The sequence below is a fragment of the Myotis nattereri genome (genome assembly GCF_964212035.1).
Source record: "Myotis nattereri genome assembly, chromosome: 9".
NCBI classification, from domain to species: domain Eukaryota; kingdom Metazoa; phylum Chordata; class Mammalia; order Chiroptera; family Vespertilionidae; genus Myotis; species Myotis nattereri.
The window spans coordinates 56,603,873-56,624,958 of NC_138084.1; the positions used below are offsets into that span (position 1 = coordinate 56,603,873).

The window sequence follows — 21,086 nt, forward strand, 5'->3', positions numbered from 1 at the left end:
TATCGCCCTATTGACCCCTCCCCCCCTCCCCCCGCTCCACTCATGCCCTCACCCCACTGTTGTCTGTGTCCATTGGTTAGGCTTATATGCATGCATACAAGTCCTTTGGTTGATCTCAATACTATTTTAGATAAATCAGAAAATCTAGTTGCAAAACAAGAACATTTCCTCTTAAAGACATGGATAAATCTGTTGATAAAATTCAAATGAAAATGGACTGCAGTTCTAGAAAAGAAATAATCAGCTCTGGTTATAGAAAACTACCTTTTCTATAAATATTGAGGTAAACATTAAAGAAATATAAAATACAGAATGTCATACATGTCTTATACAAGAAAAAAACAAAACAAGCCCACCCTTGCAACTCAAGATGAGAACCTAATGAGCACAATTAATACATAATTAGAGCTAATTAATGAATGAGAACCTTGATAGGAGATATAAACATAAACACAAAAACCCTATACTTGGCACATATCCTCCACCATATTCCCTGTGAAATCCGCTCAATTTTACTAAAATTGATCTATTATCATTCCTACTGTATGTGGAATTAAATGATCCATATTCTAGAATTTATTTCTCTGAAACGCATTACCATATACAGTTTCACATCAGCAATGAGCTGAGGAAGGAGAAAACAACTCCCTCAATGCAATATATTGCAGGTGAAGAAACTAAAAGCCAGACAAGGTGGCTGACTGGCCGAAGGTCATATGCAAGAGGCAAAATGATTAAAAAACAAAACAAAAACAAATCCCCAAACCCTCCCAGTCCAGCGTTCTTTTCACTGCATCATACTGCCTCATTCTTGGGAGAGAAAATATTGTACTCCCTTTTCACCCCTCCTCCCTCCCTTAATTTCTTTTTGCCTAAGGATTACATAATAACAGGAAAACACAGCAGGGTCATATACAATCTGTATGCCTCCACAATTGGTGCTGTTAACATTGTAAGGTCTGAAGGTAGGCATGCAGTAAAACACAAAGGAAAATTATTTAATGGATCTTTTTAATTTCAGAGGAAGCACAGCGATAAAAGTCCATTTCTTTAACAATCATTATTCTGGCTCCTACTTGTTAAACATACTATTTTTTAAAAAAATCAGAAGCAGCTTTTGAAAGAACCGCAGACTTCCTGGTCTCTAAATACATCAGTGAATCAATGTCTATTGCTGACTCTCTTATAAAATATAAATTCTCTTCTGTTGCCACTGAGGCTAACTACAACAAAAAATGATGGGGGCCGGGGGTGGAGTAAAGAACAGAGTTTCAAGAAAAGTGAAAGCAAAGAACAAAGGTATTTTTGGATAGACGCATTATTGCTACTAAGCTTTCCACAATCCACCTTTTAAGGAAAATACTATATTTTCATTTGTCACAGCAAATGCACATTTTTAACAATGTAGGCATTCAACAAAAGGAACACCTCAAAGTGATCCAGGCTCAGCTTGATGCTAATTCAATTCCTGCTTTCTACATAAACCTTGAATACCCCCTGTGTGCACATATTCAAAAAGGAACAGGCAATTTTATCCAAGATCCAAAGAAACTGGAGGTTTTCTTTTCAGTTTTTATAACGTTCTAACCCAGCGGTTCTTAACCTGTGGGTCGCGACCCCTTTGGCGGTCGAACGACCCTTTCACAGGGGTCGCCTAAGACCATCCTGCATATCAGATATTTACATTACGATTCATAACAGTAGCAACATTACCGTTATGAAGTAGCAACAAACATAACTTTATGGTTGGGTCACAACATGAGGAACTGTATTTAAAGGGCCAGAAGGTTGAGAACCACTGTTCTAACCAAAACCCTGGGCAAACAAAATTAATAGCATATGATGTATGGTCCTTGGAAACCTAGCAAAACCAACCATGAGTGACAGTCTTCTCTGTTCTTAAAGGCAGGACCTCCTGGTCAAAGCCCACACCTACAAAATGGTGGATTAGGGAAAAGCAAACATATGAATTCACTTCCTTTGTTAGGTTGTTTCATTGAACAAAATTGGGTTTTCTTGGACCCCTCTACTAGGACAGCTTGTCCTTCCTTTAACTTACACCTGCCCAAGATTTAATGGCCGGCTTAGATTCCCATTCCTTGAAGAGGCCTTCGCAGACTACACCTACCAGTAATAATCAGTTTCATTTTTTAATTTCAGCAAAATAAGGTTAGGTACTGAAATAGAGTATCTAACCTTGTTAAAATATATTTTTATTGATTTCAGAGAGGAAGGGAGAGAGTTATAGAAACATCAATGATGAGAGAGAATCATTTACTGGCTGCATCCTGCACACCCCACACTGGGGATTGAGCCCGTAGCCAGACATATGTCCTTGACAGAAATCGAACTGGGACTCTTCAGTCCACAGGCCGATGTTCTACTCTCTGAGGCAAACCAGCTAGGGCTGGAATAGAGATTTTTCATCTCCTGTAGAATATAGAATAAAGTCTAATTTATTCAGTTTGATGCTCAACATTCTTTTAAAAAATGACTCCATGTTTCTGCAGCCTCTCTCCCAATACTTCACTGTGAATTCTAAGCTCACCTGCATTAACATCAGATTGTTTCCTAATGACATCATGCCTTTTATTGCAGTGTTCTTTCCTCCTACAGTACACTGTCCTGCCTAGAAAGCTCCTACTTTAACCTGTTTTCCAGCACAAGCAATTGCACCTTACCATGCTCGTATAAATTTTAAGATTTCCTAAGACAGAATATGTTGTTTCCTCCTAAAGAACCCTAATCATATATCCTTGAGAGTAAAATATCAATATTTTGCATCCACACCAGTAATGGATATTACCAACAAAGGCAATCTTTGTTAATCGATAGTATATAGTTATTCTAATTAACATTTATTTCAATACTAGTATGATTTACTCTGTTCACATAGTGTATCCATTTCTTTTCTCAGCTTATTTCCTTTTGAATTGAAGTAACTCTTTACATATTGAAGATATTACTGGGTAATTTCTATATAAGTTTCTGCTTAATTCATTTTTTATTTCTAACATAATTTTTAAATATTTATATAGTGAAATGTAGTTACTTCTCTCTGAGAATTCTTCCAAGATAGGATTGTCTTTTACGTCAAGAGATTGGTGATTATTTACAGACTAAAGGACCAATGCCAAAATTCGTGCAAGAGTAGGCCTCCCTTCCCCCAGCTGCCGGCACTGGCTTCCCTCTGGCACCTGAGACCCGGGCTTCCCTGGCAGCCCCAGCTTTGTCTGGAAGGTTCGTCCAGAAGGATGTTCAGTCTAATTAGCATATTATGTTTTTATTATTAGAGATTAACATTTAAACTTAAAGTACTTAACCTATTTGGTATTTTTTGTCATTTAAAGATTTAATTTTTTAATAGTTAAGTGCCAAGTGTTTATTTATAAACTAACTAGAGGCCCAGTGCGTGAAATTTGTGCACTCGGGAAGGTCCCTCAGCCCTTGCTGCGCCCTCTCACAGTCCAGGAGCCCTTGGAGGATCTCTGACTGATGGCTTAGACCACCAGGGGGAAGCTCCTGCGTTGAGCATCTACCCCCTGGTGGTCAGTGCATGTCATAGTGACTGGTTGTTCCGCCATTTGGTTGATTTGCACATTAGCCTTTTATTATATAGGGTAGTTCATATTGATTTATGGAGCTTCTTTTATCAAATGATATGTTTCCATATATTAAAGGTCTATTTCTAGGCTATTTTCCTTTGTTAACATATTCCTTGCTCTAGTATCATAGTACTTATACTATTTGCACATTATAGGAGGCAGTATAGTAAATTAGCACATGCTTTTCCATGAGATGAGCCTGAGTTCAAATCCCAATTCATTCACTTAATAGCTTCATGTTCCTTGTCATATTATTTAGCCTTGTAAATTCTTAGCTTGCTTGTAAATTTTATTTCATTTTACAGCATATTTTAATAGGGCCAGTACTATCTTGTTATTCAAGATTTTCTAAATTTTCTTGTTATTTTTAATTATTTTCTTATGTTTCTTTCAAATAAATATTAATGTTATATTTTTGAGTTTTGATTTTGATTGAAATTGTATTAAGCCTATAGTTTATTTTGGGAAGAATGAACAGTTTTACCGTATTCAGCTTTATATCTAGAAACACAGCATGTCATTCTAAACTATTGTATTTTTTAAAAATATTTTTCATTTTCTTCATATTGCTTGATTCTCAATACTCATTAAAGTTATATCAATTTTTTTCCTGTGACTTCTTTTTAATATGGAAAACATAATAATCACCAAATGAATATATTGGAGAGGCTCAGGGAATGTGAGAGGTTTTCATTGTAAAAGCCAACTCATCTTGTTAAATAATAAACAAATATATAATAAATTCAAGTAAAAACCTCCTTTTAACGCATTGTTTGCGGATAGTTTTTATCGCGCGCTAACAGGTGGCGCGGGCCATTTTTGCTAATTTTTTGCGCAAATGGCAACGTTCAGTAAAATTACGATAACTTTAGTTTACGTATTTATACGTTACGCGCATTCTACCGCTAGTCTATAAAAAATGTATTAATACGTGTCCCGCACTCTACTACACTGGTAGAACGTATGAATACGTAAAACGTGTAAACACGTTTCCCGCATACAATGTGTTAAAAGATGGTTTAGAAAAATACTGCCATCTGTTCCTGCCCTATGGGGAAAGCAGGAATAGAAATAAGGAATATTTGTGTAAATGCATTTACAAACCTCAAAAAAAGATAAAAAAGGTAAGTTCCCATTTCCATTGGGTTTGGATGTTGGCCCTGGTTGTCTTTTCCACTATGCTCGCTGCCAACTTTGAAAGCCTACGGGTGAGTGCTGTATCTCAACCAGAGAGGACACAATACCCCAAACCACCACGGAACAGTCCGCCATGCCAGCACCAACAAGAGATCTGCACTGTTATCGTGCAAGTGAAAGCTCAGAAGACTATGTCACAAATGACAAGAGGGAGGAGAAAGGAGGAAAATCGCTTGACTATCCCTGAAGGACAGCCCCGCATTTAAAACACATTTTCTTAATTGTTCCAATTGGAGGCATAACTTTCTGCTAGGTATTATCATAGAACATACTGGGATATGCAAAGTTTTCTGTGTGAATTTTCTCTTCTTTTTCTTCCCTCTTAATTATGTGGATAACCCCAACATGTTACTAGTTTCTCAATACTATGCTAACAAAAAATTATAATCACCTTCTACATTTAAGTTCTTCCTTACACCGCAACAAACCATTTTAACTCTTCTTTACTAACTCCACTAACTACTGTACTTCTCAGTCTAGGCCCATTTCTTGGGGTTCCCTAGCATTCCATGTCCATTATTTAATTGTCACCTCCAAGTTTTCTCAAAAAACTCATTTTATAGAAGAGTTCCATTTCCCCATTCTAATTATATATGTTTATGAAATCCCACTCTCCTTCTTCATTAAAGTTCAAAAATCATAATAAGAGCAGTAGTATTTTTGCTTCATACTATTCCCAAAGTTCATTTTCTCAATTGCCTTTGAAAAAACAGAGGATAATTACCTTTCTTTGGTATTAAGATATGTAATATTTTTGGTGTGTTCATATGCATGACATTAAAGAACCCTATCTGCTTCATTATAATCCATCAAGTCACAATTTTGCTTTTAAAATTACAATTTGTTTAGGGAACAGGAACTAATTCATTTACTTCATTTGTAAAGTGCTTAGCAAGGGCATAAAAAAATTAGTACTTAAAAATGTTCCTCTCAATAATAATGGCATAAAACCCTTGCCCTCCTGCCTCCTTTGAAATTATTTAGTCCATTAACACTAAAATGACTTGGCAAAATGACATATGCCTTCCTGGCCACTTACTACATTACTGTCATATTTTTGACATTGCTTGAGAAATTACGTTACCAAGAAAATTCCTTACTATTCTTATTTTTCTTCATATTATATATAGTAAAATAAAACAGAAAATGGTAGATAATAGAGAATTCGAACTTCTCTTAGGAACAGAACAAATCTTACTGAAAACATAACAATCTACAAAAACAAACCACTTTGCTGTAATAACTCTATTTCCAGGTCCAGAAATTATGTAATCTGCTATTTTCAAGAATAAAAAATAACATTTTTTATTGGCCAGAAAACAAAAATTTTGTGTTTTTCTCCATTTTGGGAGTTGTAAAATGACTTGACCTAGAATAAAACTTTATGAATAGTGAACTCCAATCATTTACTAAGCAGTCTCTGTATTTTCAGTGGCATTATAAGTGAGCTGTCATCTACTAAAAAAATGATAGCATAGATTTCATGTTCATAAACTGAGAAACCAAGGAGAAAACAATTTATTTTATATCCTGAGAACAGATGGTCATTTAAATTGTAATATAAATTTTTCATTTCCCTGATAGAAAAATTTCATTGATTTCTCAGTTTATGAGGAATTTAACACCAGCTCATATCCATTGACTGACTTAGTATAATAGTAAATAAGTTATGCTAAATTCTATCAAGTTAATTAATTGTCTGCAATGATTTCCACATTCACAAAAGTTTAGAATTAAATATAGTGATTCACTATATAAGTAATATACACTTGAAGACATAATATGTTAATCCTCATTTTGACCCAGATCCACCTGGATGGATACAAAAGTAATTTGCATATGTATTTGCTAACTCATCTCTTTCTGCTAATCACAGGCCAGAACAGTATAAATTCAATCACTCTCAGAGTTTTGGGGGAATTTAGAAACAGGATGACTTTAGAAATAGGCCCATTGCCACGTGCTTCTTTTTATTACCAACGCTCTACTTTCTGGTCTCCTATTTATTCAGTAATCCAAAGCAGTCTATACCATCCCCAAACTTATCCCTTGAATTTTCCCCATAAGATGGCCTTGATAATATTAGCAGTAATGCCACTCGCAAAATTATTGTGTGGTCCTAGTCCATTCCTGACACAGAACGTTTTTCTCCTCAGCTTCCTTGACACGGTGACAAATCCTTAATTTGGCATCTTTGCTTCTAACCTGGTCTTTCTCCTTTCCAATCTGCATACAGCCATCACAGCAACCCATATAAAGTGTACGTTGATTTCATTTCCTGTTTTAAAAGCCTTCCATTTTTCACCATTATCTTCAGGAGGAAAGACCAAGCTTCTTAGCGATTCCCACAAGCTCCTCCACGCCATGACCTCTGGATAAGATCCCAGCCTGGCCTTCCAACACCATGACATTTTCCTGGCACTTCATGATCCTTCTGAGCCACTAATTCAAGCTATTTCTCTCCCTGGAATAAACTCCCACTCTGAGCAAGTCCTATTTATCTTTAATACTCAGTTTGGCCTGAAAAGCCTCCCAAATCTTCCTCAAAGAAGCCATGGCAAGCTCCATTTTGGTGGGCACAGTATTACACTGGTTTATATAGCGGACCACTGCCCCACTAACTTGTGAGTTTTCATGAAGGAGAGGATATGCCTCCTCCCCTCTCCCCTCTCCCCTCTCCCCTCTCCCCTTACCCTTCTCCCCTCCCCCCTCCCCCTCCCCCCTCCCTCCCTCTCCCTCCTCCCTCTCCCTCCTCCCTTCCTCCCCCACTTTCTCCCTTTCCTTCATAAATATTTACATTTATTATGAACAATCCTTTTAATAGGCCCTTGAGTACACTGGTATGCAAAAAGAGATACAGGTTCCTACAATAATAATGCTTATAGCCAGCCTATGGAGAAAATGTGTTACACCAATGTTCGCACTTTCAATGAGGGTTACCAATGGAGATAAGTGCTCTTAAGGAAAGAAATACAATGGTGGCAACATATGTAAGAAACACCACCAAAAATTGAGGCTTCTCAGACAAAGTTACTTCTGAGATGTGATTTAAATATACTAGATACATGTGTGGGTAGGGTGGGCAGGAGTGGTGGAGAGTAAGAATACATGGATAAGGATAAAAATAAGGTGAGAGGAAGCAAGCGAAACAAAAGGCATTGAAAGACCAGTGTTGCTGTTGTGCAGACAAGAAAACAAATTGAGTCAAGGTGAGAAGCTGGACAGAGCCAGAGCAGGGAGGCCCTTCCAGGCTATTGGAAGGATTTTTTATCTTTATGCTAGGAGAAATGGGAAGCTATTAAAGTGTTTGAAGCAAGAGAAGCGATTTCATTTGATTCATGCTTTGAAGTTTCTATGGCGACAGTGCAGAGAATGGGTTGGAGTTGACAACTATAGTGAATTTAATCAGGAGTAGAGCAATGCTGGTTAAATCCAACTCCCCACCTGCTTAATAGCTAATCTGAAGAAGTGGACCATGCCGGGTTGGGAAGGGGGGGAACCCCACAATTTTTTTGGCTTGTCTCACTTTAAATTTTGGACCATGTATCTCAGTAGACCTCTTGGCACAACCCATAAGGGCCGCCATGCTTCACGCATCAATTCACTATTTTGAATGGTACATGGCACCTTCTTCCTTCTCCTCCCCCATCCTCAATCTCAATGATAAGAAATAGGATTTTGCCGAAACCCGGTTTGGCTCAGTGGATAGAGCGTCAGCCTGCGGACCGAAAGGTCCCGGGTTCGATTCAGGTCAAGGGCATGTACCTGGGTTGCGGGCACATCCCCAGTGGGAGATGTGCAGGAGGCAGCTGATCGATGTTCCTCTCTCATCGATGTTTCTAACTCTCAATCTCTCTCCCTTCCTCTCTGTAAAAAATCAATAAAATATATTTTTTAAAAAAAGAAATAGGATTTCTTCTTCCTTCTATTTTCTGCTCTATTTTAAATGTAATTTTACATCCAAACTCCTTAGAATTTGTCCATTGGTGCTTTAGCAAATATTTTATAGCCAGGACTTAACATTTTTTTAAACCCCACTTTATGGTGCTTATCGATTTCTGTGGGATAAATAATCATACTATGAATGATTGAAAGCTCCCAAACTTGACTTCACTGAACATAGAATTGGAAGAGAAGCCCCCGGTGCCCCAATAAGCTCATAGGCGCTGGCTCCAACATACCTCTGGATTTGTCTATACTTACCATCTCCACTTCTCTTACTACCATTATCTCTCAAACCTACTTCAGTCAAGTTTTGTTCTCAACACTCCATTAAAAACACAATTCTCAAGGTCATTACTTTAGCCATTCATTCAGTTTCTGAAACACTGTCCTACGGTGCCCAGGACTCAGACTTCCCTGGTTTTCCTTGTGCCTCAGCGGCCACTCCTTCTTAGTCACCTTTGCTGAACTCTACATGTCACAATGTCCAAGGGCCCAGTGCTCTGTTATATTACCTTGGCTGCAGGCTCCTCCCTGACCCAGGCCCCAGCAGTGGTGCGTGCAGGAGGAAACCAATTGATGTGTTTCTCTCACATCGATATTTCTCTCTGTCTTTCCCTCTCTCTTCCACTATCTCTAAAAATAAATGAAAAAATATCCTTGGTTAAGGATTAAAAATAAATGAAATAAAATAAAATAAAATAAAACAAATATGAACTGAAATTTCCAGGAGTACGACCACCATGTAAACTACAGTAATATTGTATGCTATTGTGTCTAGAATTTAACCAAAAGATGTTTGCCATTTTGCAGTGCTCACAGTGTTTCAATTATATTGGGAGCCTGTATTTAGAACTGTCTTATTTGTGATAATTCTGCATGTGGGTACAAGTCACTTATTTCATTATGACTTCTAGTGCAGTCATGCTTGAAATTTTAAATATTGGATGTAAATCATTTACTATTTATATTATTTTTTCATCTTTATTGTTGAGAGTATTACAGATGTTCCCCCCTCCTGTCCCCTTCTTGCCCCCCACTATCTGGTGCCTGCACCACCCCTGGATTTCACCACACTATTGTCGTTTATTTTTCATTTTAATAGCTTCTTTATAATAAGGTTAGCATGATATATTTACTTTTATAATGTATTTGTAGATATAACATCTGTAGATTATATATTAACAATTTAAAGTGGGCATATAAGATGTTATAAAGCAATGTTTTGGGTTTTACATGGTAGAGAATTCCTACCCTAGATGATCCTATCCAGCTTCAAGTTGTTAAGTCCATGAATGTACTAATGATTCCCAGGTTTAGATTTCTAACACAGAATTCTCCCTGACTTCTGGGCTCACATATGGGAAGGCCTATTCAACTTCACTTCTTGGAAGTTAAGAGGCATCTCATATTCAAAATGTGCAAGACTGAACTGTGAATGTCCACTCTTGCCCTCCCCCGCCCCCTCTGCCCCCCAATATTCCACAGGGTTGTTTATCTCAATAAGCAGCATCACTGTCCACTTACTTAGCTAAAATCCTTGGAGTTACCTTTGATACCTAAATTTTCTTATACCCCACCTCTAATGTGTCAGCAAAACCTGTCAGATATACCTTTAAAATCCATTCATTTCTCATGACACAATCGCTATCCTTTGTGTAACTAGTATTTTCTCTTGTCTAGACATGAGTAAGAGTTCCTCTTGTAACTCACTACTCAGGCCCACTCCCACCATATTCTCTATATAGTAGCCAGTTACCACTTTAAAATGTGAGTCAGACCCTAATCAAAATCCTCCAATGGGTTTCCATAACATCTGTAATAAAACTAGTGTCTGCAAGTATCTATCTTATGTGATCCATGGGTATTTCTCAGACTTTATTCCTTGTAACATTTCCACTTACTTGGTTCTTACTGCATTTCTTACCAGTCCTTGAACACAAACATTTGACTGCTTCAGGGTTTTTTGCATGTCCTCTTATCCCCCCATATATTACTCCTCTGGATTGTGTGCTCTGTTCAGAGACACTCTGCTGACTCCTGTAATAGTCTGGATCCAGCCAAACCTGGAATGACTCTACATATTTTAAATGGAAGGAATTTAACACAGGGAACTAGTGACTAGTGAGGGAAGGACTGAGAAGCCAAGTCAAAAGTGATAAAGAAATCCAGATAGTAGCAGGAAGCTACTACCATCCATAGGGACTAACTGGACATGGGTAGGTGAGGCTACCAGAACCCATATTTAGAACCACCATTCCAAATAATGACATATCATTCCTACCCACACAACTATAAAAGTTTGACCTATTTATTACAATGTTCAGATTTATCACTTTTTCCACCTTCCTCCTAAATTCAGTCTTTTTAACCAGTCAGCCCAATAAATTTAATAGAATCAATAAGCCAAAACATAAAAAAATAACCCCAGCCTGCCAACCCCCACGTAGTATATATTAGAACAAAATTAATATTCATTCAGATGTAGTCTTCAAAACCAAGTCCTCTTATAGCGTCTGATACCCTCTCTGATCTCATTTTCTACTATTATCTCCCTCAATGTCTGTATTCTGGCTATAATGGCCTCCTTGCTGCTCCTGGAATATCCAAAGTAGAAATAAAAACTAAGAAAAAAAATGTTTTAATTAAAATTTTAAAATAAAACGTAAAAAAAAAAAGTGATAGGGACTTTGAACTTACTGTTTCCTTGGCCTGAATATACCTCTTTCTGAAATCCACCTTATTTGTCACCTCACCTATTTACATGTCTGCTCAGAAAGTCTGTAACTAAACAACCAATTTAAATAGCACTACCACCTTTCATCATTCTTACTTCCTTACCTTTCTTTATTTTTCTTCATAGCATTTATTACCCTCTAACTTGTTACATATTGATCTGTTCTTTTGGTTTATTGGAGGTCTATACTGACTAGAATACAGACCCTATCAGAACAGAGACCTTTTTAGTTTTAGTCAATTTCCAGAGACTAGTGCAGAATCTGGCACATAGTATGTGTTTAATAAATATTTGATTATATAGCAAAGTAACAAATAATTTAAACGTTATTTTCCACAAATGCCTAACCATTATGATTTGCTGGCCATAGCCAAAAAGCAAACAAACAAGAAAAACAGTATTTCTAGTCACTCCTTTGCAGATATTGCAATTAATAATTCATATTTATTATGGGTTTAGACTAAAGTTTATAATGTGTGAACATGAATTATGTAAAACTCATGATGTTTCGTATATTTGAATATAATCCATGATGAAGTCAGTATGTTCAAACTCAGTTTGTATCTCCTCTTTTGGCATGTCCCTAAAAAGCAGCTCAGTATTCAATGGGATTATTTTGGTTTTTACCATTTTGCAGCAACCAAAAGCTAGTCACCGACATAAACAGTGTAAGGTGGATGCCATAACTGTTCCAAAATATGCTGTCATTATAAAATAATGACATTATTATTATTTAATAAGTCATTAACTGGCATACTAACTCCACTTGGAGTTAATCCAAATGAAAAAAAAAAAAAACTTTAAATACTTCACACATACTATGTTTTAATCTTTTAATAAACAATCAGCTAGATCAACGGTTCTCAACCTGTGGGTCGTGACCCCTTTGACGGTGAAACGACCCTTTCACAGGAGTCGCCTAAGACCATCCTGCATATCAGATATTTACATTATGATTCATAACAGTAGCAACATTACAGTTATGAAGTAGCAACGAAAATAATTTTATGGTTGGGTCACAACATGAGGAACTGTATTTAAAGGTCCAGAAGGTTGAGAACCACTGAGCTAGATGAAGTTTGAGACATACCTGGCTAACAGAGTGATACTAAAGTAAGTAGACAGAGTTATTGCCTCCTTTTTGGCCCTCCCTTTAACTAAAGCTCTATCTAAGCCTAGTTGTACTATAAATATGAATGTATTATGTGATCAAGGCAAAGAGATGATATTATATGGCCCTGTTTTCCCACTGTGAATTCTCAAAGTTAACCATATCTTCTGATTGTAGCAAGATTTTCCAGTAGAAAATATGGGAATGGATACCCAAGATTTAAGAAAAGGCTGTTATGAGCTCTTCATTGCATTTTTATCCAGTTATTGTCAATACACTAATTATTGAATGGAACGATGACAATATTTTTTAATTAATTACATGTGGATATTAGGTATATAATGCTCTTATAGTACAACTCAGACCCCTCAAGAGTAAGCTGCTATTTAGATGACTAAAATAATAATGGTGTACCATTATCTCAGACATTATTAAAAAATAATGATATCTAATGAAGAAAGTAATAAGCTATTTTGAACAGTTAGATCAAGCTAACAGGCAATCTGTCACCATACATCTGACTTTGATTCTAGAAGAACAACAAAATATTAATTCAATTCAAAGAGAACTCTACTCGGATAATTCACTACACCCCCTCTACCATCATCATTTCAGGGAAAAACCTGAACTACTTCAGAGGTTTGAAGAGACTTCTAAACTTCAATAAATCTTTCACACACTTAGGAGATGCAACTACAGGCCTGGGTAAAATAAAAGGCTAAACAACAAATACAAAACTTTGATACTGTGCTATACAGCTGCTTCATTTGCTTCATGGACACTCTATAGCTGGCTGTAGTTGATTAATCTTAGAAAAATCGTGCATGTGGCGGTCTTAAACCTGTTCATTAGACCTGTCCAAGCAGAACATATTTCAGGGAAGAAAAAGTCACTGTGGAATATTTCTAACTGATTTTTAAAAAGTAAAACTTGATATTTGAATTCTTAAGTATCTCATTAGTACTTACTATAAATACTGCCCTTAAAACTGAGTTTTAATCAATTCTTTCAGAATAAAAACCAGTGATCCTTGATCTCAGGAGCAATGTCCCCATTTCCCCTCCATAATTATAATTCCATTGTTTAAAGGCCAGATAGTGGCACAATTATTTAGGGGTTCTCTGCATGAATGCTTGACATTTTTTTCAAATCAACAAATATTTAAAGTCAATAACCAAGACGGTCTCTATTAATTGAAAAGCAACTGACTGGAACTGAACTCTGAATAAAATGATCTTGTTTATCCCTCAATGACATAGTACATGAAATAAGAGGATAAAATTTAAACTATTAAATATTCCTAATAGAGATTAAAATAAATGATGACATAATTTATTTAAATGAGGTGCTGACAATAGAAAATATGAAGAAACTCAGTAGCAATAATTAGCAATAAACCATCATGAAGTTTCTGCTTACACTGATGAATAAAATTATACCTTCATTGTGCTTGTTTCCCTTCAGATGTAGAATTCTACCAATTACTATTCATTACTGATGTTAATCCTTACCATATTGATATTTGAACCAGAAAAGAACTTCACTTATTTTTGGTTAAAGGGTACAAAACAACTATGGTTACATCAAGTAGTTGTCATAAGAATTACTGTTTCCAAACTATACCAGTGTTTTTCTAACCCTGTACTATCATGAGCTCTTTGAATGCTATCACATGAACCAAGCCTGGTTTTTCATGATTCCAAGTAGGTCAATACTGCTCAAAGATCTTTTGACTTAATTTCATTGTTTTCTCATGAGATATTTCTCCATTTTCTTCAACTTTCCAATACCAAGCCAGCTGTCCTTTCTATAGACAAAGAATTTTATACTATCATTTTTTAACTGTGTGATATAAGCTTTTCAATTGTTCTTCTTCCTAAAATATTTCTCTTTTATTATACAATACATATATTGTCCTTTCCTAGTTTTACAAAAATTAGTTCCTCCTTTTCAATGTTCACTTCTCAACCTGAGCTTACAAATCCATTCCTTCTACTCCCCAGTTTCCATCCCCTCTCCTCCACTGACTCTCTTCCAGCTTCCAGCAACATAGAATCTTCCCTTGATTCTAAATGATCCAACTAGCAAGTTATTAATACTATTTTCATTATGATGCTCCAAATTCTTTAAAAGTTCCCTAACATCTCTATGCTATTCTAATATCTTGTCTAGGCATTCAAGATCTTCACCAAGCTGACCCTAAGAGGATTTTCTAGACTATTTCCTAGAACAAAATCTTCGCTTTTACTAGGCTGATTGACTTACCCTTCTTAAATATGGTTTAATCATTATCTTCCCTGGTATTTGACAATGCTGTGATTTTCACTTAAACGACCTACTTCTTCCCTCATGTCCCTGATTTTCCAGGTTCAGCTCAAATTATATCTTCTCTGTGAACCTTCTCTTATAGCCCTAGACTACATGTTCTGATTCCCTATAGTTTTCAAAAACTAATTCCTAGTTTAGCACTCAATTATGAATATCTTTATTTACATCTGCATTCATGTTTATGCCTGCATCTTTTCCTCTGAGGAATCAACCTAAACACTCAAGGAAATATGAAGAATGAATGTTTCTTTTATTTACATAGAACTCTTAATATAACCTCTCAAATAAAAAAAAAGTATTTATTGAACAAATGAGTAAAATACCACCACCAATAGGTCATTAAGAATGACCACTATTTCAGAGATGTAGTAGATGGATACCACAGGAAAGGTCATGCAAGAACTGGAAGATTTGTGTGATATCAACCCCAAGTGTCAATTATTTTAAGAGTAAAACCAACCACCAATTTTAAAATAATGTTCTCTAAAACAAAGGAAAAAAATAGTTCAGTGTTCCCACTATTGCCAGTACATCTGTCAAGTAGGTGGAAACCTGTGATTTGCAAACACAGTGAATAATACATTATTAAAATGTACTACATCTTCTAGAATTTTATGCAATTTACAGTACTTTCTAAGGCATGGGGACTTTGGCTCTTTTCATTAACCATGATTATTTTGAGATTAAGCCATCTTGTTACATATATCTATAGTTTGTTCATTAGTATTGTTAGGTATTATTCCATTATATGAGTATACCACAATTATTTTTTTTATCCATTCAGCTGTTAATAGATATTTGGGTTGTTTCCAGGTTTTGGTTATTACAAATAAAGCTGCTGTGAAGATTTGAAAATAAAAATTACTAATATCTGAAATATTCTAATTCAAAAATTCATCTTATAAGAAGAAAACATAAATATCAAAACTGTATAAGTAAAGAAAACAAACAACAGCTTAAGAACATATATACATTTCTATACATGCTGGCAATTCTGCTACTTAGACACAAATTATTGTATGATTCATTATTTTCAAAGCATGTATCTTAAAACAATATGTTCTACATACCTGTCCAGTCTCCTACTATTTTAAGGTGGACCCCGAATGTTTCCTTGGTTTCAGTAGGACACTAAAAAAATAAATAAATACTAGAATAAATTCTGAATAATAATTATGTATTACTAGGTACGATTGAATTGCAACTTTTAGTCTCATTCCAAGTCCCCCAAATCAATATAAAATAGAAAAGCAATGGAATAAATATATATATAGGTAGTCATTAGTGGAAGTGAAGAGCAATGTCAACTAGTCAATATGACAATATAAATGTCTCTAAAAACCTGTATTTAAATAAAACAATTTAATATAGTCTCAAACTGCTAGTATATTATATCTTACTATAAATCTTGCTTAAATATCTTCTGAGTTAAAATATTTAAGAGGTCACAGTTTTTACTACAAAGGCAGAATGTACACTAAAAATTTTGATGTCTTTTTCTCTCCTGATATTATCATGTTTCGCATTCTAACAAATTTTGGAGAACAGAAAAATATAATTCTCAATGTGACTTAAATATCCAATATCCAAAGGGGAAACTGATGCTGAAAGCATCCCATTTCTTTCTATAAAATTCCTTTAATTCTCAGAAGCTATCTGGAGTGATATCCCCAGGCAGGGGCACCTGGGAGGAGAGTGAGTTATGGTAACAAAAATAAGAAAAAGAATCAGTGGCCCATGTTTGTAAGATCTAGAAAACACCCACATAGTAAAAATGAGAGAATAGTATAGTTCACAATAAGAAAATGCAGAATCTCCTTTTACTTTCCAGAATCCCGATCCCTTATTCATAATTCCAAAATTCAACAGTTCTGAAAAATGAGTATTTTTATAGCTCGGTGGCAATATCTGACTTGAAGTGATGGATGGGTAATGATGGGAGGCTAATACTTCCATATAAAAATTATACAGAAGTATTTCCCTACAGAAATATCATTTTGTTTAAGAATGCTGCCTCACATCCTAATAGAGATCTTATATAAGGAATATGCACACCCTTTAAAATCCACAAGATTCTGAATCCTAAAAATACATCTAACCTAAAGGTTATAGATAAGGAATCACCTGTCTGTGACTACCCAGTGGTCATTGAGTATCATGTGCCAAGGGCAGTGCTAAGTGCTTCAGTTTCAAACTCTCACAATAACCTTAGAGAGTTGTCTTTTATAGCTAAGGAAATAGAGGTATTGAAATTAAAAATATTAACTTGCCCAAGATCATAGAACTAGTAAAAAGACAAGGCAGAGTTCAGATCCAGATTTATCTAACTACATAGTTCTTAACTATAAATGTCACTATCTTCATTAAAATAAAGATGTGGCAAAAGATAAGGGTTGTTTGAGAAATCTAATTGAGAAGGAGGAAAAAACATATTGGTTCAAGATGAATTGAACCAATGTACAACAATATATATTAGGGGGAATGTGGACTGAAGTTAAAGCGCAGATGCAAGAAAATGGCAGTAGTTCTGGAGGCCCCTGTCAGAGAGAATGGGTTACATAAAACAAATTTAAAATCCTCAAGCTCATTGTGGTGACCAATTAACACAGGTCAGGTAGGCTGTTATGAGGAGAGGAGATAAAGGAAGATGAAGATACCATGGAGATATGTAAATGACTTATCACAGAAGTAAGGAGACTTGGATATCAGTGAATAAAAGTAAATTAAAATGTAGGTATTAATCATATGCTCATGACAAATCACAAACTAAAAAGCATATGATCTAATATATGTTCAGAGCTGGGCATTAATGTAACATAGATTTCCAAACTACAATTCTGCAATTAGTGTTTCTAATAGGATTATTACTGCTTGCAGTAATAGGAAATATTAAAATAAATCAAATATACACTATTAAAATATTTCATTTATAATTATGAGTCTAATATTTATTTAATTTACATTCTGATTTTTAATAATTCTGAGCTCAATCAGTATTGTCATTAGTAAGTCTCCAAATAAAATGATGTGATATGTAAAAATCACCCACCATTTTTACTTCATACTACCTAAGACTGGCCAGAACCTCTATGTAGTAAAAGTTGTAGTTTGCAGAAAGCAAGAATCCCAACAGAGTTCCAAGATACCAATATGATTATCCATATGTTACTTGGTGTTTAACTCACTATCTTAGGTTATGTAAAAATCTAATCCAAGAAAATAGAATAGGGAGCAAAAAGGTCTGTCTCCACGTGACTAAGTGTGCATCTAGCTTGACTTAATCTCTTAATGTATTATTCTAAAGGAAAACATAAACATTTGCCAAGTATTCATACCCCTGTTCTATTCTTTCAGCACAGACATTGTCAAAGATAATTACATACGATGTTTAACATCTCCTCAGGTCTTGTAGGAGCCTATAAAGCTTCCTCTTCTACTAGCTGGCCAAATGTATTAATACAGCTGTTAAGGCTGATCTGCTTTGAAAAGATAAAACACAATATTGTTTCTCTTAAATTCTTGGGAATGATGCCTTTAGAAATTTCCTCTGACTAGTTAAGAATTAAGAAGACAGATTTTAAGAGAGACTTTGGCCAATCAGAAGAGAGAGAATCATTGATCAGTTGCCTCCTGCATGCCCCACACTGGGGATCCAGCCCGCAATCCAGGCATGTTCCCTGACTAGGATTCGAACTGTGACTTCCTGGTTCATAAGTGGATGCTCAATCACTGAGAAACACCAGCAGGGCCTTACTATCTTTTTTTTTTTTTTAAATATATTTTATTGATTTTTTACAGAGAGGAAGGGAGAGGGATAGAGTGTTTAGAAACATCGATGAGAGAGAAACACCGATCAGCTGCCTCCTGCACACTACCCACTGGGGATGTGCTTGCAACCAAGGTACATGCTCTTGACCGGAATCCAACCTGGGACCTTTGAGTCCGCAGGCCAACGCACTATCTGCTGAGCCAATCCGGTTAGGGCGCAACTGGCTGTTTTAATCAACATTGTTGGAGAGAGGGATCCATATCTTTTTAAGAGTGTTTTTGAAAACTTCTCAAAGGAAAGAAATAATAAAGTATTAATATCCATGGCTATCTTGTTTCTCCCAGAACATTAGTAAAGAAATACATGCTAATGCCAATTTTTCAGTTTAAAACGTTGCAAGACAATATGTGTAGTTAAGTTCACATCATTAAAATAAAAACGGATATTAGTGTTTTTTCTCTATACATAGAAATTTGTTGAAGAGAATATATAATACTCTATTACTCAACATTAACTTCTGGGAAATTAAATAAAGATAGAAAGTAAGAACTCATTTCTTACACATCTATTTTTTAAAATTTATTATTAGCTTTCACAATGCTTATAATTTTAAATGTTTTAAATGTTAAATTTAAAAGTAAACATTAAAACATTTTTGAGTCTTCCTTTAGTCTCACATAAGTTTCCTAGATGAAGAGAATGGAGTTTGGCTCTTGTAGACCTTACTATACCACAACATCTAGTTAAGTCTAAGAAAATAAAGTGACAAAATTTATAACAACAGATCTGAGAAAATGTGTACTTTGCTATCCTAGAGGGAATAAAACACTTTTCCTTCAAATTATTTGCTCAATATGATGTTGAGATTTTAATGTGCTCAAAAGATTTTGTAACAGTCCCACAAAAATACAAACAGATATTATGTAATTATCTTACATTTTGGGAACGAAATGTAAAAATGATGTCACTGCACAAGGATTTACTCAACATGGAAAAGAAATTTAAAAGCCACAGTGTGTTTGCTTTTAAATTTATTAAACCAGAGGAAATGATCATAGAACATAATGTTCTTTAATCATTGTTTTCGGGACTTTATTGTTAGCTCTTTCTTCCAAAGATCTAGTTTCACATTTTCTATTCCTATTAGACATTTCCACCAGAGATTCACTCTAAATGTAATATATCTCAAATTGCTGTTGTTTTACTTCCCAAGTTATATTCTCCTTCTCCTTCTCCTATATCTGGCCATAGAATCCAAAAAATCCTTATCAGAGCAGAGCCTCAAATCCCAGAGTAATATCAGGTATTTCTCTTCGTGCCAACATTCAATCAATTTTCATGTCCTCTCAAACAATCTTACCAAGGAAAGGGTCTGATCATAGCAATCTCCTATTGGTTAACCTTTTCTGTTCCCCCTATGGACAAACACCCGGTTATTTTCCTTCCTCTATGGCCAACCACATCTGTTCCAAATTCTTTCCAACATTATATTTCATGTTTCTCCTGATCCACTCTAATAATCTACCTAAACCAACATGGATCAACTAAAACATGTTTCTGCCCCTTCATTCCCACACTTAACTAGTCTACCTTCAAAAAGGAGATCTACTTTGAGAAGCAAGCCCATCTTTCCTACATGATAATGAGAAATCTTTGGTCTCAGATGGAGGCTGGGTGTGGGCTCATGATTTTAAAAAATAACTGTTCATGTCTGTATATGGAATAACTGGACCCCCAGATTCGCCTCACTGCAAGCACACGCCAGGCAATTACTCCTCCACAAACCCAAAGATAAGCAGAGGTGAGACAAAAAGGGCTCTAGATGCAGGAATAACTAGTACAGTGGAAAGGAGAGCCAAAATGCCTGCCATTCATTAGTTCAGTAAATATTTTTTAAAGGCACACTAAGTGCCATCTCAAATTTACCTGTCCAAAACTGAGCTCTAGATATTCTCCTCATAATCGGCTCTCCGCACAGCCTTCCCTATCTCAGTTAACAAAGCTCTAGTTGCTAAGACCAAAAACTTTGACGATAAGCTTGAGTCTTCTATTTCTTTCACATTCCATACCCAGTCTATCAAGAAATCCTATTAACTCTAACTTCAAAATGTGTTAAGAATCTGACACTTCTCACCAGCTCCACTCTGGGACAAGCCATCATCATACCTCAACTGGATGACCACATCAGCCTCCTAAGTGGTCTCCCTGCTTCACTTCATTTAATATTAACATAGCAGCCAGAGTGATGCTGTTAAAAATTAGGCTAGACATGTCATTCCTCTACTCAGAACCCTCCAATGGCTCCCTCCTCAAAGCAAAAGCCAAACCCTGTCCATGCCCTATAAACCCCACATAATCTGACTCCTCAGGAATTCTCTAACATTATTTCCTACCACC

At 35.7% G+C, this 21,086-nt stretch overlaps 1 protein-coding gene across 1 annotated transcript in view; it reads right to left on the reverse strand.

Moving 5' to 3' along the window:
• The window catches only part of NOX4 (NADPH oxidase 4), a 152,449-nt gene that overhangs the window by 54,822 nt on the left and 76,541 nt on the right, over positions 1-21,086 (reverse strand). Inside the window, exon 11 of the mRNA XM_081098394.1 lies at positions 15,991-16,051. Coding sequence (XP_080954520.1) covers positions 15,991-16,051 — 61 coding nt within the window. The remainder of the gene's footprint in view (positions 1-15,990; positions 16,052-21,086) is intronic.